Here is a 27,149-nt window from a genome sequence, read left to right on the forward strand (position 1 = left end):
TTTAGTGTATGGAACTGTTTTTTAGAACTATTTTCTATTTTTCAAAACAAAAAACATAATAAAAACATTAAAAATCCGTTTAATAACCAAAAATTGTTTTCTGTTTTTTATTCATACAAACAAAAAATAGAGTATTTTCACATCATATCTTTTAATTATTTGTTTATTATTTTTACATGTTTTTTTTATAATTATTTTAAAATATAATTATATAAATACGTAGAATAATTAAAAATAAAACAATAGATATAAAAATTATTTTTAAAACAAGTTAAAAACATTTTAAAATTTCAAATAAACTTTTGTTGTACGAAAATCAGAAAACAGTTTTCAAAAATTATTTTTCACAACTGTTTTTGAAATTAGTTACAAAAGCCATCCTTATATTCAAATATCTTTTCATTTTTCTCATTTCCACTGTTTGTGTTATCTAAAAAACTAAAAATATTTAAAAATTCTTTTAAAAGCGAATTGAAAATTTTATTCCAAGCATCATTAGATAAAAATGAAGCAGTGAAATAAAATGGATGAGGAAGCAAAAATTTTCCCAAAGAACTAAAAAACTTCACCTGGCATGGGGTACTAGCAAGCAAAAAACCTAAAACTACTACCAGGAATTGAGAAAGGCTGACAGCTAAAGCTGCTTTCATGGCTTCCAAAGGCCACCATTTTAAATGAACTTTCTGAATTTTATCTCTAAAGCAATCAAACAGTTCCCAGAAAACCCATTGATAAATAGAAAGAACCAATCTAATCTGCAACTGGATGAGACTAGAGAGGGAACTCAGGGTGTGAAATTTCTAGGGAAGATCAGCCTATTGGACCAGTTACAGGCCTTCAGCATCACAGATAGTTCACCAGTTACTTCGGTTTTTCAATTATACAAGCAAGGAAGCATCGGCTTTACAAAGAAGGAAGCATTCAACTGCCTCTGGATAAAGAGAGTAGACAAGGATTGATTTTGAGAAACGATGCTCAATTGATTTGATTCAGTTTTGTACAAAAAAATATATATACATACAGTGATGTTAATCAGCACAAAAAGAAAATATACAAGTCAACCTAGTATCTAGGAGTGTACAATGGGAACTCAAGTTTATAAAGTCAAATTCTAAGGATCTGCATGTGATTGAAGAGCAACCAGTGCCTTAGATTGATTCAGATTACTGGCACGAAAACCTTTTTGCCCAATACTAGGGACTGCCAGTTCACCCACAGCTGCCATGACCATACACAGCAGAAGCTTAATCAGCTACCCACCAAACTGGATCTCTGCTGTTTGTGATATATTGAGAAATTATTCTTCTGTCAAGTCCCAACATGCGGTTATGGATGACTGGACTTGGAACTGCTTGCCGGGGAATCTGGCCCAGCAAGCCTGAGCCTGAAGGAGGAACCATGTAAAAGTCAGCAGGCTGAGCAGGTGGTGATGCTGTATACACCACAGGTGAACCAATCGAAGAGGGCAAAGGGCCAAAAGCACCAGACCTAAAATGATGAGGCATATGCAAGTAAGTAATATTACCACAGTGGAATAACACTGAAGACAAAAATAGATATTGCAGGTTATGAGAAACAAATGGAGGCTTCTCATACTATCACAGCCTTCCCCTATCTGACTTGAAGATATGAAAGGGGTGCTATAAAATTAGTCATGGAACTTAGAGAAATTCACTACTATATTTTTAATTAATTTTTTTTACCAGGGCAAAGATTCTGAATCATTTAGGAGGCCTAAAGCTCATGGAAGATCAGGGAAGTCATTAGAAAAACACATTGGAGGTTGCAGTATTTTCTGGAGTATATTGAATTTGTCAGAACTTACCCATGGTCGAGAACAACTGGCTGAGTGACTGATTGCAGACTTGGTACTCCGCCAGAAGCAACCCAAGACAATCCCATCATGGAGGGAACAGTCGGATTGGCCCTGCTAGAATTCTCACTTGTTGGAGAGAAGGTACCCCAATTGCCATAGTGCAAACTGGCAGGGAGGCCTTGGGCAGGAGCATTGCTGGGCGGAGGAAGGAGATTCCATTGATGGCTGAAAGTAGGGCCATCTGTAAATATGATTCACTTTTCAGTTATATTTACTGTACCAACTAGGATTAAAAAACAAAAAAGGAAAAGAACAACAACAACAACAAAGAAAGAAAGACATTACATCCATGAGATGGCAATCCCCATACCCTGCAAGATTTAAAACATCAAGTAAGATAAAGGAAAACACTAAAAGAATTGGCATCTGATTGCTCGATTCGCATTATCATAATAAAGATGCTTTGAACCATTTCAAGACTTGGACAGTAGTTTTCCTCCTGACCTTTTCTCATCTTGTCAATTTTATTTTAACTAAGAGAAAAGAGACAAAGATCAAAATTCCATACAGTTCATAAGCCATGAAATTCAATGAAAGAGCCTCTACCTCCACTTTTGTGGCCCCAACAGCCAAATATGATTGCACGTCCCATACAAATTTGAAAAGCTACAAAATTAATGTTCATAGGTTCACACTCCCCAAATGGAGTTGACGAAGCTTGGATGTTTCATGTTATAACCTGCATCATGCCTTAATATGCTTCTAATCATGGAGAGTGGATTGAACTAAATAGCTCCCTTTGTAGTAACTCTAATAATCCCACTCCACCATTAATGAACCACATGGGAAGGCAGGCAATGGTGGGGGTGCGAGGTGGTTCAAGATTATGTGAAAGCTGTCAAAAGCATGATACAACAGACAATTAAAGTTGTCTAATAAAAACTAATCTGTTCTTTTTTTATTTAAGGGTATTCTTTTGATAAGAAATAGAATTGAGCCTGGATCATCATAGTCATTGTTTCTTTAATGCAAGTCATTATGTAATTGCAAAATATTATTATTCTGAATAGAGAAAAGTTTTCTTTCTTGTAATTTCTGATAGTTTAGAAAAATAGTTGTCTATTTTTATCCATAAAAAACCGACCTTACAAAAGAGTGTCATTCTAAATTGTATTCCTCCAAGAACATTAAACTTAAGGTCCTCACTCCTCACATACTGTAAAAGATTGTGAAAATCCTTGTGTGAAATCATCAAAGTTTGTGAATGCCCTATAAATTGTTCAATAATTAAAGAAAGGGAACAAAAAAATACCTCCAACAAAAAATATTGAATTATAATGATTGATAAACATTGCAGAAACCATAAAGACAAAGTTACCATAGTTTCAGGATAAAAGATTTGCAGTAAGTCAGAGAAACACAGAACACACCATAAACTCAATAAAGATCAAATGATGAAAATTTTTAAAGATCATACACAACTACCCCAAACTCGTAACACAAGTGTATGCACAACTCTTTAGCTCAGTGATATCTTCTATCTTTTTCACCTAACTCCACTGGGAACACAGAAGAAAAAAAAAAGGGTTCTCTTCCTGCTTGGAATTGACATTCACAGGACGTCAACTTCAACACTCCTGCTATTTGCACAATCCTGTACCCCAACCCATAAAAATAAAAAAATAAAAAGGACTTTTTGAAGCTTTTCTAACCTGACTTGAACAGAGACTAGGGCCAGATAAAAAAGGACATGAAGTGCATTAGGAATCTGGAGAAGGTACCCTTGATGATCCTTAATATTCCATCTGAAAAATTACTGCTTTTTCCAACAGGGAAGCCTTTTTGGAAAATATTTCTCTATTGAATCTCAAATTGAGTTCAGTTTGAAGAAAGAATTAGCACCATCCTGAAATAGATTGATAGAAATTGACCCACTTTGCACCTGAATTCTGATGCCAAATCCTCTACTTACTCCATAGGACCCATAGGAATTATATCACCTTTTTCCAGATTAATTTTTAGACTAAAATTCACATCAAAACACAATAATGATTAATCATTCAGCTACTGAGCGCAAACAATCAACCTTTTCTTCTCACTCCCATCCTGACCATGAACAATCAATCCAAACTGATTGATCATTCACAATCACAATGGAAGTGGGAAGAACAATTGCTCGTTCATGCTCAATAGATGAATGATTGATCTGCATCCTCTGGTGTTTTTTTTTTCTTTTTTTTCTTCAGATTAAAAAAATTGAAAAACCAGGTGCAGCCATGGCAGTCTGGCATGATCGGTGGCAACACTTGACTGCACAACAGTCACCACCGACTACTACATGTCTAGGCACTACCGCCAATCACTATGGACCGCCACACCCATACCCTCTGGTTTTTTTTTCCTTTTTTTATTTTTTTACTTCATATAAAAAAAATGTAGAAGAAGATGAAGGGGAACAGAAGGAAAGGAAGAAAAGGAAGGAAAAGAAAAAAAGAGAGAAAAGGGAGGTAGGGTTAGGGTTTTGGGTGGGTAGGTTAGGATCGAGGTGGGGGTGGGGAAGAAAATGATGAAGACATTTTTGCCCTTTCACATTTACATTTTATTTGAAATATATATATATATATATATATATATATATATATATAGGTGGGGGTGAAGAGAGTATTGATGGGGACAGATAACATTGCTCAATTGAAAAGGCACCTGTCTTCATCTCCAAAATTTCCAACACCCTCTTTCCCAGACCACCAACAAACTCCCAGCTAAACCTCTTGTAGCTAGAGCAATCCAGTCCAAGAACCACCCCACATCAATGCCACTAACATCTCTTTTTCAGCTTATCTCTTGAAGATAAACCATATCTGTAGGACCTTGAAAAATAGCTTACCATCCCTCTTCATGTAGCATAATTGAATCTACTAACACTCCATGAGACTATGCTAATCCTCAATCAACAACAGGAAATAGTCCAACCTTGTTCATGTTTTCTTCTTCTGTGAATAAAACCACAATACCCTTTACTATCATAACTAATCAAACATGACAATTCATGCTATTCCTTCATCATTTTCAACAATTTTGTCTTGTATTGTTTTTTACATGAAAAAAAATATATATATATGACTAACCAAAAAGACTAAATACCATTGAAAATACAGATCGAAGCCTCCAACTTGAACTAACTTATTCAACTATGCAATAATTGGCCAAAAGTTATCCAATCAGATTTCAAATAATTATAAGCCATTAAAACAAATCCAAAATACACCCTAATTTCATGAGAGAGAGCGAGGACGACGAGGGTGGTTTTCGAGAAGAAAAGCGAGGTAGGAAAAAAAGGAAAGAGGGGAGATTTGGGGTGGAGTCAAAGTTCTTCGAGATCGGGGTGGAGGAGAAACAGGGCAGATTCCAGGTTGTTATTGAAGAGAGTAAGGGAGGGGTTTCATCTTGGGTCCGTTTGGGGCCGCGGAGCGTAGAAGCTCTCCTGGATAGCCTGAAGCAGTGTATTAAGGCAGAGGATAAGGGAAAATGGGAAAGGGGTTGGAGGGAAAATGGGAGAGTCTATTCTCTGGTGCGGGATGAGAATAAAGCAGGTATGTTTATTAGATTGGGGGTGGTTGATAAGGAGAAGAGAGGTATAATATTTTCATCCCGAAAGGCAGAGGTGAGGGAGGGGGGTGGAATCTTATGGTGGAGATGCTACAGAAGGTGGCAGGAAATAATGGCGTCAAAGAGAAAAAACAGGAGGAAAGGGCAATGGTGGAAACAAGTATGAATAAGTCGTTTGTAGAAATGGTGAAGGGGTCGGAGGGCAGGGGGGGTGAAGTGGTAAAAGTGGAAGTGAGAGAAGAGGAAATCAGGGGCAATCTGCGCAAACTGGAGTATTGTCTCGTAGGCAGCTGGAGCCCTAGCTTAGCAAATGGCATGGATATGGAGAGGTTCGGTTGGTTAATGGCGAGGACATGGGGGTTGCAGGGTAATTTAGGGCTGGCAAGGATGGAAACGGGTAGAGTCCTTTTGGAATTTCAGCATGTGGGTGAAGCCGAGCGTGTCCTTGCCTATGGAAGCAGGCGGGTGGGAGCCGTCCAGTTAGGGCTGGAACGATGGCGACCTAGGTGTGGGTGCGAAGACGAAGGTGGGAGCAGGAAGGAAGTGTGGGTAAAGATTTTAGGACTTCCAGTTTCGTTATGGGATCCGTCCATTTTGCGGAAAGTGGGGGACAAATGTGGAGGGTTTGTAGCCATGGATCCCCTGACGGAGAAGATGGTGGACCTGGAAGGGGCTCGAATCCTTGTTAAGAGGAAGAATGGAGGCTTGCCGAGCAGGGTAGATATAGTGGTGGAGGAGGTTTGCTACTCACTATACCTATGGTGGGAAGTGAGGCCGGAGATGAGGAAGTCGATCTCTGGAAGTAGCTTGAAGGGAATCTACAGAGAGGAGGTCAGGGGTGACGCTATGACACGCGCTACCCAGCGCGTAGGAGAAGAGAGAAGCGCTAGGCCCGAGGCGCTGCTGCGGACTGCTGATGGGACAGATGAGCAGGTCAGAGGGGTAGTTGGAGAGGGGACTGGCGAGCGGGTCGGAGCAGGGTATGGGGCCCGGGTTTCTGCGGAGTTGGATCAGGTGGATAGGCTTCTCCACCCAGGCCCATCTTCAGGTAGGACGTTATATCCTAAGGCCCAAAGGGGGGAGAAAAAGGGCCCGAGCCCATTAAAAGGGTTAAAATTAAAAGGAGTGGTGTCTGAGGAGGCTGGGCTTGGGATTGGGCCGTCCTATTCAAAGTCAGATTGGTGGATTGGGGTTGGTGAGAGCCCAGGTCTGTTTAGGAGCAATGGAGGGGAGGGGGATCAGTTAAGCCCGTTACAGCCTGAGAGCAGAAAAGGGAAGCCAGAGAGGGGCTCCATCTGGAAGCGGGGGGATTTCAGTGAGGGAAGAAATAGAGAAGATGAATTTCTCAAAATAAGAGAGAAGGAAGACGCATGGAAGCAGCAAATGGTTCCGTCCCACTCAGTGACCGATTGGGCGTTAATTGCAGAGGAATTGAGGTATGGGTCTGTTCTCATTCAAAGGGGGGGTAGGGACTCGGGGTACCCGTCTTCTTCTTCTCACTCTTTTGATCGGACTCCGGAGGGGGAGTTTTACGATCATTCTGGGGTGGCATGTGAGGTGATTCAAAATGAAATCCCGCTGAATACAATCAAACCTGTCGTGAATGGTGGTGGGAGATGGGAATTGGCCGAAAACATCACTGTGAATGATAATGACAAGGAGTGGGAGAAAGGGTCAATGCTGACAGTGTCTCAAGAAGCTAGAGAGGAAAGGGAGAATGGATGGGAGGAGTGCAATCTGGCCAAATTTAGCCAGTTTTTAGGCTTCCCGATAGAAGGATTGGAGAAGGAAATCGTGAATTTCCTGGCAAAAATCAGAAAGAGAAGAGAAAAGATATACAGTAGAGGTGTTTTAGAGAAGACAAAGTTTGAAAGGGAACTGAAAAGGCTTGAATGCTCAATAAACTACGAGGGAGGGAGCAAGCAGAGAAGTTCTTCTCAGGATAGAGGGTGCCAGCTTATAGAAGTTAATGAAGATTAAGATCTTATGTTGGAATGTGAGGGGAGCAAATGATTGCTCTAGGAGGAAAATAATTAAAGCTGTTGTGAGAAGTCAGAAAGTAGACTTACTTTGCATCCAGGAAACGAAAATTAATCTGATGTCCGAGTAGGTGGTTAGAAGCATAGGAGTGGGAAGATTCTTAGACTGGAGGGCTGTGGATGCTTCGGGTACGGCAGGAGGTATTCTGGTCTGCTGGGATAAAAGGTTGCTGGAGCTGTTGGATTGGGAGGAGGGGCAATTCACTATTTCTTGCCGGTTTAGGAAGGTGGAAGATGGGGCTGTCTGGGTATTCACGGGGGTGTATGGTCCGTTCACCAAAAATGAAAGGGACTGTATGTGGGATGAGATAGGGGCTATCAGAGGGCTATGGGAAGAGCCCTGGTGTGTAGGGGGAGACTTTAACGTCATTCGCTCTCAGAATGAGAGGAATAGGCAAGGGAGAATTTCTGCAGCAATGAGGAAATTTGCTCAGGTTATAGATGAGTTAGGCCTGATTGATCTCCCGTTGCAAGGAGGTGATTATACGTGGAGTGGGGGGCCAAATAATCGTTATTGGGCCAGGTTGGATAGATTTTTGGTTACCCCAAGTTGGATGGATCAATTTAGCAGTGTGATTCAAAAAAGACTGCCCAGGCCAGCTTCAGACCACTTCCCGGTAGTGCTGGAGGGTGGTACTGTGAGACGCGGTCCTTCCCCGTTCAGATTCGAAAACATGTGGCTTAAAGTAGATGGGTTTCAAGAGCTAATCCATAGCTGGTGGCAGGGAATAGAGGTGAGAGGAAGTGCTAGCTTTAGGTTGGTTACAAAATTGAAAGTAGTGAAACAGAAGCTTAAAGAGTGGAATAGGGAAGTGTTTGGGAGATTGGAAGACAATAAAGCTGCTGCCCTGCAGCTTGTGGATCACTGGGACAGGGTGGGATGTGAGAGAAGACTATCAGAGGAGGAAACAGAATCAAAAAAGGAAGCAAAGGATAGTTATGCTAAGTGGGTCTCTTTGGAGGAAACTCATTGGAGGCAGCATTCCAGGGAGTTATGGCTGAGGGAAGGGGACAACAATACAGGATACTTCCATCGTATGGTGGCTGCACATCGTAGATTCAATCATGTGGACAGAATTAAGATAGGTGGGGTGTGGCTGACTGAGGAAAAGGATGTGAGAGAAGGGGTGGCCAATGCCTTTCAGCATTTACTTACGGAAAATTCAGATTGGAAGGCGGACATAGCAAGGCTGCAGTTAGAGCAACTAAATCAGCAAGAGGCAGAGAACTTGGAACAACCTTTCTCTGAAGAGGAAATTCATAGTGCCCTGATGGAGATGAATGGGGACAAAGCCCCAGGACCGGATGGCTTTACTATGGCCTTTTGGCAAAGATGCTGGGTTATAGTGAAAGAAGAGGTTTTGGAGATGTTTAAAGAGTTCTATGAGCAAAGTGCCTTCATCAAGAGCATGAACAGTACATTTTTGGTCTTGATACCCAAGAAGGGGGGGGCTGAGGACCTTGGGGAATTCAGGCCAATCAGTCTCTTGGGGGGGCTGTACAAACTATTGGCCAAGGTCTTAGCCAATAGACTGAAAAAAGTGATAGGGAGAGTAGTATCCACTGATCAGAATGCTTTTGTTATGGGGAGGCAGATCCTTGATGCCTCATTAATTGCAAATGAAGCAATTGATGCATGGCAAAAAAGGGGAGAGAGAGGTCTCATTTGTAAGCTGGACATAGAGAAAGCCTACGACAGCCTAAATTGGCCGTTTCTGATGAAAGTCATGAGAAAGATGGGGTTCGGTTCAAGGTGGCTGGGATGGATGTGGAGTTGTATCTCCACAGCCAAATTTTCGGTGTTGGTGAATGGAGTGTCGGCCGGTTTCTTTCCAAGTTCTAAGGGGTTGAGGCAAGGAGATCTCCTCTCTCCCTATCTCTTTGTGATGGGAATGGAGGTGCTGAGCAATCTAATCAGAAGGGCTGTTGAAGGGGGCTTTTTGTCAGGGTATAGGATCCGAGGAGGAGGAAGGCAGCCAGTGCATGTTTCCCACCTGCTCTTTGCGGATGATACTATAGTTTTTTGTGAAGCTAGGAAGGAGTATCTAACTTATCTCAGTTGGATTCTGTTCTGGTTTGAAGCCGTGTCAGGATTAAGGATTAATTTGGAGAAAAGTGAATTAATCCCAGTTGGCGAGGTGGAAGAGATGGAGGAGATGGCAGCGGAACTGGGCTGCAAAGTGGGCTCTATGCCCTCTGTGTATTTGGGGCTGCCATTGGGGGCCCGTAACAAGAGTGCAGCCGTGTGGGATGGGGTGGAGGAGAAGATGAGAAGAAGACTAGCGCACTGGAAACGGCAATATATTTCCAAAGGTGGGAGACTTATTCTCATTAAGAGTACGATGGCTAGCATACCTTTGTACCAAATGTCTCTTTTCTGTATGCCCAAGTTGGTCGCGCGAAGATTAGAAAAATTGCAAAGGGATTTTCTTTGGGGAGGAGGAAATTTAGAAAGGAAAGTGCACATTGTTAATTGGAAGATTGTGTGTACGGAGAAGGAAAAGGGGGGGCTTGGCTTAAGGAAGCTAGTCCCGTTAAATAAAGCTTTGTTGGGGAAATGGATTTGGAGGTTTGCTTGTGAAAAGGAAAATTTGTGGAGACAAGTACTTGTGGCGAAATATGGGCAAGAGGGGTTTGGTTGGATGACCAAAAAGACTAATGGGACTTTTGGAGTAGGGGTTTGGAAGGAAATTATGAAGGAAAAGGATTGGTGTTGGGAGAATATGGCTTTTAGGATGGGGAATGGTACCAGAATCAGATTCTGGAATGATCTTTGGTGCGGATGTACAGTGCTGTCCCAAAGGTTTCCTCATCTATATGGGATGGCTGCTCATAGGAATGTTACAGTAGAGGATATGTGGGACCAGAATGTGGGCCAAGGTGATTGGGATGTAAGATTTGTGAGGAGATTTAATGATTGGGAGTTGGATTTGGTAGGGAATTTGCTTCATACATTGAGGGGGTTCAATCCTACTTTAGAAGAGGATGCTGTTTTTTGGAAAGGGAGGAAAAACGGAAAGTTTAAAGTTAAAGAAGCCTATAACTTGGTGGTAAATTCTATGGCTAACAATTTTCCGAAGAACAACATTTGGGTGGATAAAGTTCAAACAAAAATTTTGTTTTTTGCTTGGGAAGCTACTTGGGGCAAGGTGCTCACGCTTGATAGGCTCCAGAGAAGAGGGTGGCATCTCCCTAATCGGTGCTTCTTGTGTGGATGTGAAGAGGAAACTGTAAATCACATACTCATACATTGTATAGTGGCAAGAGTCCTGTGGGATATGATATGTGCTTTGGTTGGTGTTAAGTGGGTCTTTCCAGAAACTGTAAAGGAGGTCCTATTAAGCTAGAGGGGCCCTTTTGTAGGGAAAAAAAGGAAAAAGATATGGAAGTCTATACCGTTGTACATCTTTTGGACTCTTTGGAAAGAAAGAAATAGGCTTGCTTTTAGGGGGGGGGGGGGGGGGGTGTTAGATATACAGAAATTAAAAAATTCTTTTGTCTGTATGTTATGGGGATGGGCGAGAATGTATAGTGGAGAGAGGTCGTTGTCTCTTATAGGATCCTTGGAGTGGATAGCCGCCATATAAGGGCTGGTGGGCTTTTTGTTGTTTTTTGTTTTCTCTGTGTTTTTTTGAGGCTCTAGCTAGTTTGTATACTCCCTGTATGCGTGTGGCTTTTTGGCCTCTTTTCAATATATTATATGCTTACTTATCAAAAAAAAATAATTATAAGCCATTAAATGTTGGATCAATTATAAACTAATTCATAAAATATGGTTATTTAGCTTTCCATTTTTTATAATATTATTTCAAAGAGTACATGTATATTAATCAATTGTAACTTGATTGAATTCACAAAATGAAAATTTTGGTTTCTTAACTTACATTTACTGTCATCTCTATTTTCTTTCTCTCATAATCGTCTATGCATTTTTTTTTTTTTACTAAAATAGCACCATTGAATATATATATATATATATATATAGGATTATTTTACATATTTTTTATTCAAAAATTTAAAGTCCACTAATCAGCTTCATGAATCAGAGTAGAAGATCTGTCTAGAAAGAAATCATGCTTACTCATAAGGTCCATGAGTGAAAAGTCCAAGAATAGGACACCAAGGAAGAACTGCTACTGGCTGCTGAAAAATAACACAATATATAAGAGAAATAAGAAAGATGGTTTAAGAAACCAATCACAATATTCATTGATATAATTTAAAAGAACATGTAAATAACCTTGAATATCTATGGATTACATAAATCAAAAAGTTGCAATCAAGCGCATAATGCAACCAAGAGGAGGTATAAGGAAGATTAGGAGCATGGAGATGTGTCAAATCCCTCACTTGCTAATCTTAAACACTCCAATGAAACACACCAACCATGTTCCATGTTTCCAACTCAGGTTAACACAGTGCTACTGGGGATTTAACAGATATGCGTGGATTAGACTCTAAAAGTTAACTGTTTTGCTCTGTTTAAGTTGCTTCTGAAACAGATTTTGCTAGTAGTGGTTAACAACATGGAATTAAAGAGCAATAACAAGCTCTGGCCTAAAGAAAGGGGCCTTTATGGGCCATAGCCTCTTTGGCAAAAATGAAACCCCTAAGGGCTGATAAGCAGGCCTATAAAGTCCAAACATTCATTTTCTCTAAACCCCCTTCTTTCCCTAAACAAGTCGCAAGTGGATGCTAGTTCTAAAAGTCTAGTGGCCACTGAGTTCAACCTCAAGTAGAAGACAGATATGAAATCCTCTGGTTCCGTTAGTTGATAGTGGCAAGTCTCCCTAGCAATAGTACAACACATTTTTAAATGGTGAGTTTCACTGACAAGAGATTTTGAGAAAAAGGCTATTGGATATGAAAGACTGACCCCATTGTAGGGGGAAATAAGAGAGGCAAGAACAACACAAAAGCTACGACGAAAAAGAGGAAAAGAAAAGGCTTAGTCTAAGACAAGTTTGCTTCCAGAACAAGGCGAGCAATGAAAAAATTATGCAAGTGAAATTCTAGTTAACATGATTTATTCCATGAAAAGGAATTTAAAAATCTAAATAGCTTAGATTATTAGAAATCATCATTTTGATGGCTTACAAAGGAAACCACAAACTAAGAAAAAAATATAAACAAAAAGTTTACTCATTTCTTAATCTAATTAACTCAAATCCTCTTACTATAACTATAAACCAAATATAAATCAATTAAGTCTCCAACTTTCCTAAACTAAAAGATTGTGATGAGATACAAATTCCAAAGATTTCATTCACACTCGCAATGCAGTATTCCAAAAAAAAACTCTCCAACACCTGATAGGTTAACATTTTTCATGAATTTTGTGTTTGGGAAAATTCCAACCTTTCTCATGTGACAATAGTCTCAAAATAAGTTACAAAGCAAAGTGAACGATGAAAGTAGATATACAAATAGCAATGACCAAATATTCAAGTACACATCATTCTTTTCTGCTCACTTTAAAACAGAGAAAGATTTTATGGAACTTCAACACCATAGTTTTTAAAGCCTTTTGAAGTTTACTCTAAGGCTCATCCTTGAGACTTAAGGGGACTAGAAACATACATTTAAAGGTGAAACGCTCTTATGATCCAACGTGCAATTCACACACACCTTCAAAACCACTTTATATTTGAGATGCCCACTTCAAATTGCAACCAAATTTAATCTATTAGATTGTTCAATAATTGTTTGAAGACCCATAATGACCAAAAGAAGTTTTGACACAAATTATGTTCAAACCTTTAATATATTTTTGCTAGGGAAGTGATTGTGGAGGGTAATTATGGAGAAATCATTATAGGCAAGTTTGAGGAGGGGAAAGGGAATTTGTTTTCTAGCGCAGAAAGTGAGATTTTGGGATGGATCTTTGGAAAGCCATTAATGAAGGTTGGGAAGGATTTCTTGCTAGAACAAGTATTAAGATAGGGAATAGGCAAATAACTAAGTTTTGACATGAACAGCATGGGTGAAGGGGCTTATGTTGTGAACTTGTGGGTGGAAGGTATAAACAATAGCCTTTGGATAAAATGGTGATGGTCTTTTCGTTGATACAAAATGTATAATATACACAACAAGGAGATTAATCACAAAAGGTAAGTCATAGTACACAAAGTCAATAACCATGAATATGAAGAAGTAGATGTGATCCACAATTTGCAATTCCTTGATTATGAGGTTATCTTAGAATTGTTGGTTGATTCAATTTCTTTCCTCATATGCAGCCATAGCTGAAGAAATTGATGTTGTGAGAGGGCCTCAGTATGCATCAGCAAGTTAGTCCATAGTGAAAATATGGGAAACACTTAAAACTACCCTTAGGGACTTGATCCTTCACAAAATGAAAACCAATTGCTATGTGTTTCATTTTATGAATGAAATATCAGATTGGCAGAAAGATAGGAGGCACCGACATTGTTGTGGTATAATGTTGGAGGTGCCAATAGAAGAAAATTTTGAACCCAATTAAGCTTGGCGGCAATGGAAGCAACCATTCAATACTCTGCTTCAATAGAGGAACATGCAGCAATTATTTGTTTAAGAGAACACCAAGAAATTAGATTTGCACTCATACCCAAGCAGATGATGTAGGCATTAGCTAAGGTGTGATCATTCCTATTTCTTGCCTAATCAACCTCAAAGAAGGCATGGAGCTGGAGAGGAGTGTTCTTGTGTAAAAGCAAGCCATGAAACAAGCTGCCCCATAGACAGTGTAGCACCCTCATAATGGTTATGTAACGAGCAACTATTAGCTTGCGCATAAATTGGGACAACTTGTTGACTACATATGAGACATGAGGCCTTGTGCGAGACAAAAATTAAAGAGCACCAATGAAACTTCAATGAAAGGTGGGGTCCACAAAAGTTGTCCCATCATGGAGTTGCAAAGGAATCACAGTGGAGAGAAGAGTAGAGGTTATCTTGGCACCTAACAATTTAATTTTCTCCAATTAGTTTTAAACATATTTATGTTAGCATAAAAAGCAACCATTGTCAATTAGAACAACATCTACACCAAGAAAAGAGTGCAAGTCACCAAGATCCTTCACAGAAAAATCTTGTTGACAATGCTTTAATCAACTATTGAGCAATGATGGCATATTCCCTATCACCAAAACATCATGAACATATGCAAGCCCATAAACAATAAAAATGCCACATGAGTAAATAAAACGAGGGTACCAAACATGGAATTGACAAAGCCAAAGTGGAGAAGAAATCAACTCAATTCTTGATACTATGCTATGTGCCTATCATAGGCCATGGATTACCATTTTGAGCTTATATGTATAAAAAGGAAATTGTGAGTTAATAAAACCTAGTAGTTGAGCTTGAGCCATAAAACATCACTAGATAATCTTCCTTGAAGGTTGTGTGAAAATCAATTCCAGGACATCGATGAAAACCTTTAGCAACAAATCTTACTCTAATACCATATAAGCAATAGCCTTTGGATAAAACGGTTGTTATGTTTTCACTGAAAATGAATGTTTAATATATACATACCAAGGAGATTACATATCACAAAATATAAGTTATAGTACACAAAAACAACAATAACAATGAATATAGAGAAACAAATATGATCCACAATTCATGAGTCCTTAATTATGAACATGTGCTAAAGTGGGTATTAACTCAATTTCTTTCCTTATAGAAGGAAGGGAGAATCTTAATTGATCACCTAGGTTTAGAAGCAACTTTTCGAATTAAGAGCTAGTCTACGTGGAGTCTTTACCGTAGCTTTCTCCACCATTGGACAAAGCCTTAAAGGATGGTCTTTTCTTTATGAGGTCATTTTATGTTTTTAGGCTCCAGCAATCTTACTTCTTTTCTAAGAAAATTTTGGCTTAAGTTGGTCCTTTAAAGATGTGTTTCTTTTTGTAGGAGATATAACAAGGAAAAATCTTCCTTATAACCAACTCATGACCAACAAATGATTCCTTATGAACCATTATTGCTTGTGGAAAGAGGAGTCAAAATCCATTGATCACATTCTCCTTCATTGTGACAAGTGAAGGATATTATGATGGTGTATTCTATTTTCGGTATTCAATGGGTTGGCTTTGCTTTAGTTAGGGAGGTTCTACTAGGATGGTACAACTCTTTCATAGGTAGAAGACGCATTAAGGCCTGGAGAGCGACTTCATTATGTATTTTTTTGGACTATTTGAAAGGAAATAAACAAAAAATGTTTTGAAAGTAAGGAAATGTTAGACCAAAGACTCCAAAGCAATTTCCTTAACAACCTATTTCTTTGGGTTATGATGTACATAGGTGGAGGCTCTATGCCTTCAGTTGACTTCATAGATTGGTTGGGCCATTGTTGAGGGAGGGAGTATTTTTTTTTTTGTTTCCCCTTTTTACTATTTTGCCTTTTGGCACTCATTGTATACAACACATGTACTTTTGTGCGCTTTAGCACTACTTAACACACTCAATTATTTATCAAAATATATATATATATATAACTTATGGAAACAAAAGAAAGAAAAAGTTAATCACATCCTCATTCGCTATAAGTAGGCTACCAAGTTGTGGTATTTTTTTTCCTCCCTTCTTAGGGTTAGTAAGGTCCTTAGAAGGATTAAAAGAGCTTATACTTGGTTGGCATGGTGGCCTTATAGGCAAAAAATGCAAGAATATGTGGAGCATGCTACTTTATGTTTATTTTAAGATATATGGAAAGAGATAAGTAGGACTTTTGAAGGTCTTGACCATTCAAAGATGACCATTATATATCACGTCCTCAAATTTGTCTTCTTGTTTAGAGGAGATTGCAAGAGAAAAACTACTCTTTGTTTCTAGACTTCATTGTTGTTTGAGTTTAGAGCATGATAGGTTTAGCCTTTCTAAATTTTTCCCTTTTATACAATTTGTTTTCTGATTGTATGCTTGGTCGTTCCTACTTTTTTCTTCACTGAGGTTTTTGATGCTCTGAAGATTGAAAGAATAGAAACCTGACCTAGTCTTCTATTTCAATCTCAAAGGTAAAAGGAAGGACATAGACAAAAGGGGAGACATGGACAAAGATCCAATTGGATCTTTGTGATAATAAAATTTGCATCCTAATCACTGATTTTTATTTTCTCACAAAATCACAAATTTGAAAAGTGATTCTTAGTCAATCACAAAATTGGTTTGCAATATAGTTAGAAGGAAACATGCTTGGCAAGTTTTGCAATAGATGATTTTTTTTCCCCTCATTGTTGATATCTTTTTCAAACTCAGAAGAATTTGGAAAAAAGCTCAGCATATTCTTTAGCTTGCCGGAAAGAGAGTCCATAAAGCCACTACAAAAACTCCTATCGATCAATATTATCATATTTTTTTCCAGCATTTATAATTTTATCAAAGATAAACATTTGAAGTCAATAAGTGATTCTAAAGCCCACTAAAAAAAGAAGTAATTTTTAAACCTGAAAAGGTTGTTTAAAACTAAAGAAGGAAAGTCAACATGTAATAAAGATTCCAAAAATTAAAGCTTTGAGCAATTATAACACAATTATCTTTTTCATAATCATTCTAAAAATCCTATTACCCCACGATTACTTGAAAGAATTGCTCGCGTCTTAAATACATTAGAAAGGAATTAAGAGATTCTTTCATTATTGTCTATTAGCTTCTTTGAGAAGTAGAGATCTATATTGGCTTGCTCATAGACAAGGAAGGTGCATACTCTTTGCAAACATGGTATTTTCTTCTAGGTGAATCAGTTAATTGGGAGGCTATCAGTTTGGCCAAGAAAGAAGCTGAGTTTCTAGAGATCTTTAGTAAGGATACTTACCTTGGTTGATTGTTTTAACATTTAGGGTACCTACCCTTAAAGTGGTTCCTACCCTTAAAAACTTTAAGGGATGTTCACCAATCTTGAGTGCTCTAACACATAAGAAGTGAAGGAATAAAAAGTAGAAAATGAGCACATATAGGCTTCACAAGAAGTTAATTGTATTGGACCTGAACACAATTGATTGGGTGAAGATTATCCAATGAGTTTAATTATATAGGCATCAAAGCATTGATATAAAAACACATAAAAGAAAGTAAAACTATATGATATAAGGATTGTAATAGAAGTATTTTTAGTACTTTAATACTAAATTGGAAAATAGAAAAAAAAAATAGGAAAAAGAAAGCAATATAGAAAATATTATCTATTGAAACAAATTAAGAAGAGGTATGATGAACACTTTTAGCATAATATTTATGTATGAAAATGAAATATCCTAACATAAATTAGTCCTTACTAACTAAACCTACAAAAAGACAAACAATAAAACATATAGGAATACCACATACTTCAATATAACACTCTTACACAAAATAAAGCTCATCAATTCTAATATTTTGATCTATTCATGATCCATTTCTTTGTAAGCAATCTCAAGTTTCATTTCCTTCGAAGTTCAAGGCTCTTTTCCCAAGTAGGCTGTGATATCTTCCCCATGTGTTGTGTTTGTTACATTTAAGGGCTCTTCAACTAATGGTAGATTCCTCTTCCGTCTCCGTTCCCCTCCTTACTTGCAGTAGGGCATGGACCTTCAACCATAGTTTTCAACCCAAAAGAAATATTTGTAAATGAAAGGCTACAACTTCATTGGGTATTCTTCAAAATTATATACACCATTTTGTGAAAGCTTCAAGATGAAAGAACTTAAAATTGATTCTTGGCATAGATAATTGACCTTGAACAATTTTATAAGCAAAAAATTATCCGCTTGTTTTTCATGCAAAGACTAACATCTAGATAAATGGGGCACATCCCATTTCATGCACAACCCACGTTTGTGTGTTTATGTTTATACAAACAAGTACGTGTAAACACAAGGGCATGCAAATGCAAACATGCGCACAAACACACACATTAGATGTATGCAATCCTTATGTATCAATGTCCAGGCGTACACACACATGTGAACACACACCTTAGATTTATGTAACACAAAAACGTGAGTGTCCATACATACACATATTAGAATAACGAACAAAATAAAATTCATTATGAATGAACTTTTATAAAAATATCAAAATAAGAAAGTAAAACCATAATATCATTAAAGAGAGATAGAGGTGTTATGATAATAGATCCAAACTTCTAATGCCACAAGAAACTAATTCAACTAAAAGGAAACAAAAATATGAGAACAAAATAAAAATGCATGCTTTTACCGCTTCAACCAAAAACTGAGCCTGATTCTCATTGGTTCTATTTTGGGTACACTGGCCATTTGAAAACCGCCATTCACCAACTTCAATTACTCTGCAATTAGGGCATCTCATGATACCCCTTGCATTAAATTCAGAACCAATGCAATCTGAAAAAATGGTAGAGAGAAAATTAAAATAAAATAAACTAAAACGAAATATAAAATACAAAAATTAAGAAAACACAAGAAGCTCAAAACACCCAATATATCTGATATCAAACATCCTGCAGTCCCTCCAAAGAGGTAGACTGGTATTTGCAGTTTCCAGCACCGGAGATGTCAGATTGAGAATCCGGAAACCAAGGGGCAAAAGAAGGGAAAAACTCAGCACCAACATTCATTAGAATTATTGGTAACAGATTAATTGATATTCAGTAACCATGTAAATGAACATTGTAAAAACACAGGAAACACAGTCAACTAGAAAATGCTAATGGTTGTCTTCTCCAAGAAGAAAAGTTCCATCTAAAAACCTAAGCATGTTCCATCCTTTCCTGTTTTGAATCATAAAAAGGCTTTTGGGACATTCCTAAGATCAAAACAGCAATTGTAACCTTCCCAGCCGTATTGCTTCAATTAGGGAATGCCCTTTACTGCATTGGAAAATAGCTTGAGCTTGTATAAACATATACAATGAGATGCCAAAGAGAGGGAAGGCCATCTATCTTCAAATGAAATAGCTGCTAGAAAATTGGCAGTAGAAGAGTTTAATGACTGGGCTGTTCTAGAAGAAACCACTTGGATGCAAAAGCCCCAGGAGATTTGGCTAAAGGAAGGGGATAAAAATACAAAAAAATTTTACAAGACATCCAATGCTAGGCGCAGAAGAAATCTCATAGGGAGAATTAAGATAAATGGAGAATGGGTAATGGAGGAATTGAAGATTCCAACAAAGACTGTTCATCACTTCAAGCTACTACTTTCAGAACCAGTGGGGGAGTGGAGACCAAATTTAAATTGTCTGCTTCTCAATTTGTTGAGCAATGACAATTCTGTCAAGCTGTAAGAAGCTTTCATGGAGAAGGAGGTCTTTGTGGCCCTTATGGATCTCAACAGGGATAAAGCCCCAGGTCCTGATGGCTTTTCCTTGGCTTTTTGGCAAGATTGTTGGGAGTTTGTGAAAGATTCCTTTTTTAGACAGTTTTTGGAAAGGGGCACCTTTGAGAAGAGTTTAAACTCTACCTTTGTGGTGCTGATTCCAAAGAAAGGTGGAGCTAAAGATTTAAAGGATTTTAGACCCATTAGCCTTGTTGGTAGTCTGTACAAGCTGTTAGCCAAAGTCTTGGCTAATAGATTGAAATTAATGATGGGAAAAGTGGTGTCAGATTTGCAGAATGCGTTTGTGGAAAAAAGACAAATTTTAGATACAATCCTTATTACTAACAAAGCCATTGACTCAAGATTGAGGAGCCGTAGAGGGGGGATTATGTGTAAATTAGACATAGAGAAAGCCTATGATCATGTAAACTGGAGTTTTCTATTTATTTTTTTGTTGGATAAAAAGCAATACATTAAAACAAGGCAAACCAGAAAAGAGCCCTAAAGTACATAGGAAGTATACAAAGGACGCAAAAAAACACCTCAGAAAAGAGCAAGATACCGACAAAAATAGCAACCCGTCAAACAGAGCTTAACCAATCTACAAAATCAATAAGGGAAAAAGGGACAGAAACTAAAAACCCCTTAGCCCACACCTAAAGGTTACAAAAAAAAAAAAAAAAAATACACCTTTGCACTAAATGACCCTCATCTTCAAACGCCCAGTTGTTTCTTTCCTTTCAAACTATCCAAAAAAAGCACAAGAGAGCAGCCCACCACACTTTTTTCCTCTTCTTACCCACAAAAGAACCATGCCAACCTAACAACATCTCTTTAACTGATAACAGAAGCATCCACAACACCCTAAACAAAGAAAACAATAAGTGTCTGAGACTCTTTGCCATATCACAATGCGAGAGGATGTGATCAAGAGACTCTTCCTCTAAAAGACACAAGTAACATTGTTAGCCAAAGGCCACTCTCTCCTCTAAATCCGATCCAAGATTAAAACCTTATTCTAAGCAACCTCCTAAGCAAAGAAGCCCACCCTCGACAACACCCATGAGTTCCAAATTACACTTGCAGGAAAATCCCATTATCTTTCCAGTTTCAAAGCCTTATAAAGAGATTTGACAGTAAATTTACCATCCTTTGACTTTGTCCATACCACCTAGTCTTCCACATCTCTACACACCCTTCTTCCTTGCAAACTTTGGAAAAAACGCTCCATATCATTCACCTCCCAATCGTTGAGTCGCTTAGAAAAATAGGAATCCCAAGCTCCCTCTCTAGAATAGTTCCAAACATCTTCCACTTAAGACTCCTTGGACGAGAATATAGCAAATAAGGAGGGAAAAGACGTGCACAAAGGAGCATTGCCACGCCATTTGTCCTTCCAAAATCTAACCCTCTTTCCATTCCCCACAATAAAAGTCATGTTGTCGTCCATCACATCCCATTCTTTTTTGAAAACTTTCCACAAGCCTACTCCAAACCTTTCTCTCACTTCACTTGAACGCCACTCACTCTCTTCTTCCCCATACTTCCCACAAATAACTTGTCTCTAAAAGGCCTCCTTCTCCACTGCAAAACACCAACTCCATTTGCACAAGAAGGCCTTGTTGAGCAACGCTAAATTCCTCACTCCTAATCCACCCTTACGTTTATCATAGCAAACAATAGACCATCTTACTAAATGAGGCTTCCTCTCAAGGACCCTTCCTCCCTAAAGAAAACCCCTTTGGATTTGCTCCAACTTCAGTCTAACTCTCCTTGGAATACAGAACAAAGACAAAAAATAAATAGGTATACTGGAAAGAGTGTTTTGAATTAAGGTAAGTCTACCCCCTTTAGAAATATACTGTTTTTTTCAAATTGATAATCTTTTCCGAAGTCTTTCCTCCACGCCATCCTAAACTACCACATCCTTGAAACAAGCACCCAAGGGAAGACCTAAGTAAGAAAACGGGAACACACTAAGCTTGCAACCAAACTCTTCAACCAACTCTTCTACGTTCTCCACTTTCCCTACTGAAATTAGCTCACTTTTTTCCAAATTTACCCTCAATCCTGACATGGCATCAAGTCACATAAGTAACCAACTCAAATAAGTCAACTGATCTAGGGAAGGCTCACAGAAGACTAATCTACGAACAACAAGTGAGAGATTTCTACTCCCCCTCATCCTCTATCACTGAAACGCCACCTCAACAAAAAGCCTCCCTCATTAGCTCTCTTCAACAAACAACTAAGGGTCTCTATGACAATCACAAAAAGGTAAGAGGAAAGAGGGTCCCCTTGCCTCAAACTCCGAGAGCTTTGCAAAACATATACAATGTTCCATTGATAAGGATAAAGAAGCTCACTGTAGAAATACACCACTGAATCTAACTGGTCCACTTAGCACCAAACCTCATTTTTTCTAGCATCCAAAATAGGAATTTCCAATTACGTGGTCATAAACCTTCTCGATATCAAGCTTGCACAGAATACCACCACTATTGCCTTTTTGCACAGAATCAATAGCCTCATTAGCAATCAAAGAAGCATCAAGGATTTGTCTACCTTTCACAAAGGCATTTTGGGACCTGGAAACCACCTTTCCTGCCACCACCTTTACCCTATTAGCTAATACTTTAGCCAACAACTTGTAAAGGCTACCCACCAAGCTTATAGGTCTAAAATCCTTAAGATCCTTAGCACCCCCTTCATAGGAATTAACACCAAAAAAAAAAACATTAATACTCTCCACAAATCCACCCCGTTCATGAAAGTCCTTAAGAAATCCCATAACTTTTTCATTCAAAAAATCCCAACTGAATTGCCAAAGGGCCATAGAGAAGTCATCAGGACCAGGAGCTTTATCCCCACTAAGATCCGAGAGAGTACAAAAACTCTTTTCCTCAGAAAATGAGACCTCTAACATCGCTACATCCTCACTTCCTTAAACCTCAACCGACAACTCATCGCAAGTGGGTCTCCACTCCCCTGGTTCAAACAAAAAAGAGTGGAAGACCTGAACCACCCCTTCTTTGATCTTTCTCTCCTCTGTTAACTAAGTCTCATTGATCTTGATCTTCGCCATGGAATTTCCTCTCTTATGGGCAATGGCCATTTTGTGGAGAAAACTAGTATTTTTGTTTTCTTTTGTCAACCATAACTCACTAGATTTTTGCCTCTAAGAGGTTTCTTCCATCAACACCCACTTCTTATACTCCTCCATGGCTTGCTTCCTAAGATTCTCCTATTTACCGGACAAATCCCTATTCCCTTTGACAGAATCCCAAAACACCACCTGGTTCAAGGTTGACTTTTTTCTAGCAAAGGCATTCCCAAACATTTTTTGTTCCAAATCTTCATATTAGCCTTAATTGCTTTTAGTTTTTCAAATAGAAAGAAACTAAAGAACCCTCTCAAATATAAACCCAACCACCAAGTTCTCAACAAATCCTTAAAACCATTATCCTTTAACCACATATTTTCAAACCTGAATGGGGATGGATCTTTCCTCAAGCCTCCACCATCTAACATAATTGGGCAATGGTCAGAAACAAGTTTAGGAAGAAGATACTGAACAACCCCACTAAAATAACATTCTCGATCCTCGGAGACTAAGAATCTATCCAATCTTGACTGAAATTAATTGTTCAAGCCATCCCTCCATGTGAATGAACCCCCCTACAAAGGGAGATCTCGCAATTCCAAGTCCTCAATGACTTCTAAACATCTTTTCATTGTTGAGGTTGGCAACGGAGAAAGTCAAATTTTGACATGACATGTGGTGTGATGATATACCTTTAAAGGACTCTTTTCCTTCTTTATTCACCTTAGGAGCTTCTAAGGAGGCATGGGTGGAAGATGTTTGGGAGGTAGAAGGAGGAATGGTCACTTGGAACCCATGCTTCTCAAGAAATTTTCATGATTCAGAGATGGATGTTGTCCAAATTTTATTCGAAAACTTGATGAGTTTGGCAGAATTAGAGATGGGAGGATAAAATGATTTAGAAGGCTAGCAAGAGTGAGTTATTTTCTGTGAGGTTTTTCTTTGTTGCATTGAAGCGAATGGTGAAGTGACTTTCCCCTCAAAGATAGGATAGGGATCTTGGGCACCTACCAAAGTGAGTTTTTTTGCACGGGAAGCAACTTGGGGACAGATCCCAACTATGGACCAACTTAAGAGGAGATGATGGGTTTTGGTAGGTTTTTGTTGTATGTGCAAAGATGCAAATGAATCGGTAGATCATCTTCTCATCCACTATGGAATAGTTAGAGAGTTATGGCACTTTCTCCTCTTTTTTTTTTTTTTGGCATCTTGTGGGTTCTCCCTTTTCCTATTAAGTATTTGTTAATGGGTTGGCATGGTAGCTTTGTGGGCAAGAAGAGAATGAAGGTTTGGAGAACAACTCCTTGGAAGGAATGAAACCGGGGAACCTTTGAAGGGAAGCAATGCACTATTCAAGCTCTTAAGGATTCCCTAATTACTAATCTATATTTGTGGTCCCAAGGATTTCTTCTTGGTGATGATCAGAGAGGTCCATGTCTTTGTTATATTTATAAATTGGTTGTGCTCTAAGTCTTAAAATAGGGTTGTAATTAAAATAGCCCGTTTTTGTTACTCATTTGTATACTTCCAGTATACAGCACATTAACTTGGCATTTTTTTTTTCTATATATATTTATACATACTTTTATTTAATAAAAAATAAACATACAGTGAACCATTCCTTAGCAACTACAAGCAACCATCCAGGTGGCTGCAAGCCTGAGAATGGGACCACGGCCATTGCCAGATGTCATTGTCATCCACCAGAGTGAACCCAATTTTTTGTTTTTGGGACCCACCTCAAGAACTAGTTGAAGTTCGAGGGTCCACAATAACACACAAACTGAGATCATAATTCCTTACAGACCACCATTGCAGCCACTTTCAGAACAGTCATTTCCTCTCAAACAACTCAAAAACACCCAACCAGAACACAAGAAACCACCATTGCACCCCCTCCATATCTTCATTCTCTAATAAAAAAAAATCAGCATCAATGTCTCTAAAAAATAAATAAATAAACCAAGCTAAAATAAAACAAAAAATCCCAATTCAAATTTCAACTAAGCTTTTGCTTCCCTTTTGATTTCTTGCAGCCAAAACCAGCCGGCAGATATAAAAATAAATAAATAATAAACAAAAATGGATACAAAACAGGCTTTGACACACAGAAAAACGGCGGTTACTCACCCAGATGGAACCGATGCCCGCAGCCAAGCCGAACCACGGCTCGGGGCCCGTTCTCGATGACTGGGTCGATGCAAATGGTGCATATGACCACGTTGTTGACGCTGTTACCGTTGTTATTGCTCTCATTGTTGTGGGTATTGGCGGTGGCGGCCAGTGAGGCATTTCCGGTGGGTTGTTGGGCCATTGGAACAGTTGTTGCTTTCTTTGCTTCTTCTTCTTAATCTCAACTCTAGAAAAGCTCCCAACTTCGATCAGTGTAGTGGGTAGGCGGTTATGAGTAAAGACAACGAGTATTAATACAGCCAACATCTTCAATGCGCCCCAGAATCTCACCTCCTTTCTCTCCTCGTTGGCGTTTGCCATAGCTAATACCGGCAAAAGCTTCAGATTTAGAAACGGCCTGGGAGGGATTCGTACTGGCTCTCGATCTCCTACGCTCCACTCCACCTTACTACCCTGACACCCTCATCTCTGGTAGCCACGTGGCCACTTCTCTTGCGTGTCATGTTCTGATTAGTGGCTACTTCTTCGGTTCCGTGGGTTGCGCTGCGTGGAATGCGGAACTCACCTTAATGTCCGTTCTCACCCAATAGAGTAACCAAGTAGCCTCATCAAATCCTATTCACACATTATGATTTTACAATTCTCTCCTTGTCTTTATGATTAAAAAGATAGAATGCAGGGGTAACCGATTAAAAAGCATAAAATAAGAGTGGGAGGTTAGATTTGTAATTCCACAGTGATTTTATGCCTTTTAATGGGTTATCCCCAGAATTTATGTCAATAATTATTAATTTGCCACCTGCATTAATGAATTAAATACCTATTTTCTACTTTTAAGTTTGTGAATTTAGTGTGTCTTTGATATTATTCATTGTAGTATAATTATATACATACATTATTGATAAAAATAATATTATTATTTTTTTTATAATATAAATGTAAAAATAAGAGCAGCATCGTTTGGGCAACTCATCATCAAGCTTAAGAGCAGCATCAATCTCAAGAGCAACATCAATGGCCCCCATCATGACCAAACCTATAAACCTAACTTTGATATTAATTATCGATTTGAACTTTAACCATCTCATCTTAAAGCCAATTGATTATAGTTGTCGTCAAAATTGTGTTAAGAAACCCCATTTAACCAATTTATCCTATTAATTTAAGGCAAAGCTTATATTAAGTGATCAGGGTCACGATTCAATGAGTAATCCAAAACCAAAATGTATCTACAATTAATGTGTAAGTTAGAATCTTGTAATCATTGACAATGGATTCCAATAATGGTAAACTTTTTACTAGAATCAATACATATATACTTGATATCGTGTTTTTACATGAAAGATATAAGCAAACCATTGCCAAGACCTTATATTTTTTTAACCTTTTACCATACTTCGAGCTTGAACTTTATCATCAAATAACATGTTTTAGTATTGCTAATCTTTTTATAGGTTTTGAACCAGTGCATTGCTGTGTGAGGGTGCTCTACGTGAATTTAGTTATTAAGAATAACTGCTCAATAATTGACATAATTTTTGAGAAGCAAATAAAAAATTATAGTTTTAACTAAAACTATAAGCACGAGCACAATGAAGGAAGATCGAAATATACACGTCATCCTTTACAAATAAATAAAAGCAATAAATACAAAGTCATAACAAGTCAAACATCACCAACAAGTGAAAACCCAATTACAAATTACAAACCAAATGTGATAATAAAAATTAGGATCTTAAGACTTTATTAGAAATGTAAATATTGGATATTTAAGTCCTATAAATTCGTATAATCGACTTGGCTACTACCTATCAAACTATTCCTCTAGCAACCTATCACATAGTTATGGCAGACATCACACAACACTGACCCTAAGCAAAAAAATCTAAAACTATTCTCTAAAGTAATATATAAATGATAGTCAAACTCGAGCACCATACAGTAAAAAGGTCGTCGAACTTAGGTACTATGACACAAACTAAATTCCAAGCTCCAATACATTATAAAAAAATGCTTCTTAAGACAAGACAAAAAGATGGATGAACTTATATTTTAAAACTTGATTAAAAATTAAGGTATTAATTTAAAAAAATTTTAAAATATTTTTAAAGATACAAGCTAATTCTATACTCTTTATATTAAAATTTTTACTTTTCATATAGAAGTTTTTATTTTTAAAAATAAAGAAA

General features: G+C 38.1%; 1 protein-coding gene across 2 annotated transcripts; it reads right to left on the reverse strand.

Annotated features, from left to right (window-relative positions):
* Positions 1-955: 955 nt before the first annotated feature.
* LOC104879230 (E3 ubiquitin-protein ligase IPI1) lies at positions 956-27,004 on the reverse strand. Of its 2 annotated transcripts, none has more exons than XM_059736775.1 (6): positions 24,958-27,004; positions 18,649-18,794; positions 11,546-11,604; positions 2,162-2,187; positions 1,826-2,057; positions 956-1,488 (listed from the first exon to the last, which is right to left on the reverse strand). In XM_059736775.1, the coding sequence occupies exons 1-6, from the start codon at positions 25,139-25,141 to the stop codon at positions 1,245-1,247; spliced, it is 891 nt and encodes a 296-aa protein (XP_059592758.1). In that variant the 5' UTR covers positions 25,142-27,004; the 3' UTR covers positions 956-1,244. The 2 variants fall into 2 exon arrangements, with proteins under 2 accessions (XP_059592758.1, XP_019075628.1); XM_019220083.2 differs by having other exon boundaries at positions 11,546-11,607.
* Between the last annotated feature and the right edge of the window lie 145 nt (positions 27,005-27,149).

This window comes from Vitis vinifera, chromosome 5 (assembly GCF_030704535.1).
Source record: "Vitis vinifera cultivar Pinot Noir 40024 chromosome 5, ASM3070453v1".
Taxonomy (NCBI): Eukaryota; Viridiplantae; Streptophyta; class Magnoliopsida; order Vitales; family Vitaceae; genus Vitis; species Vitis vinifera.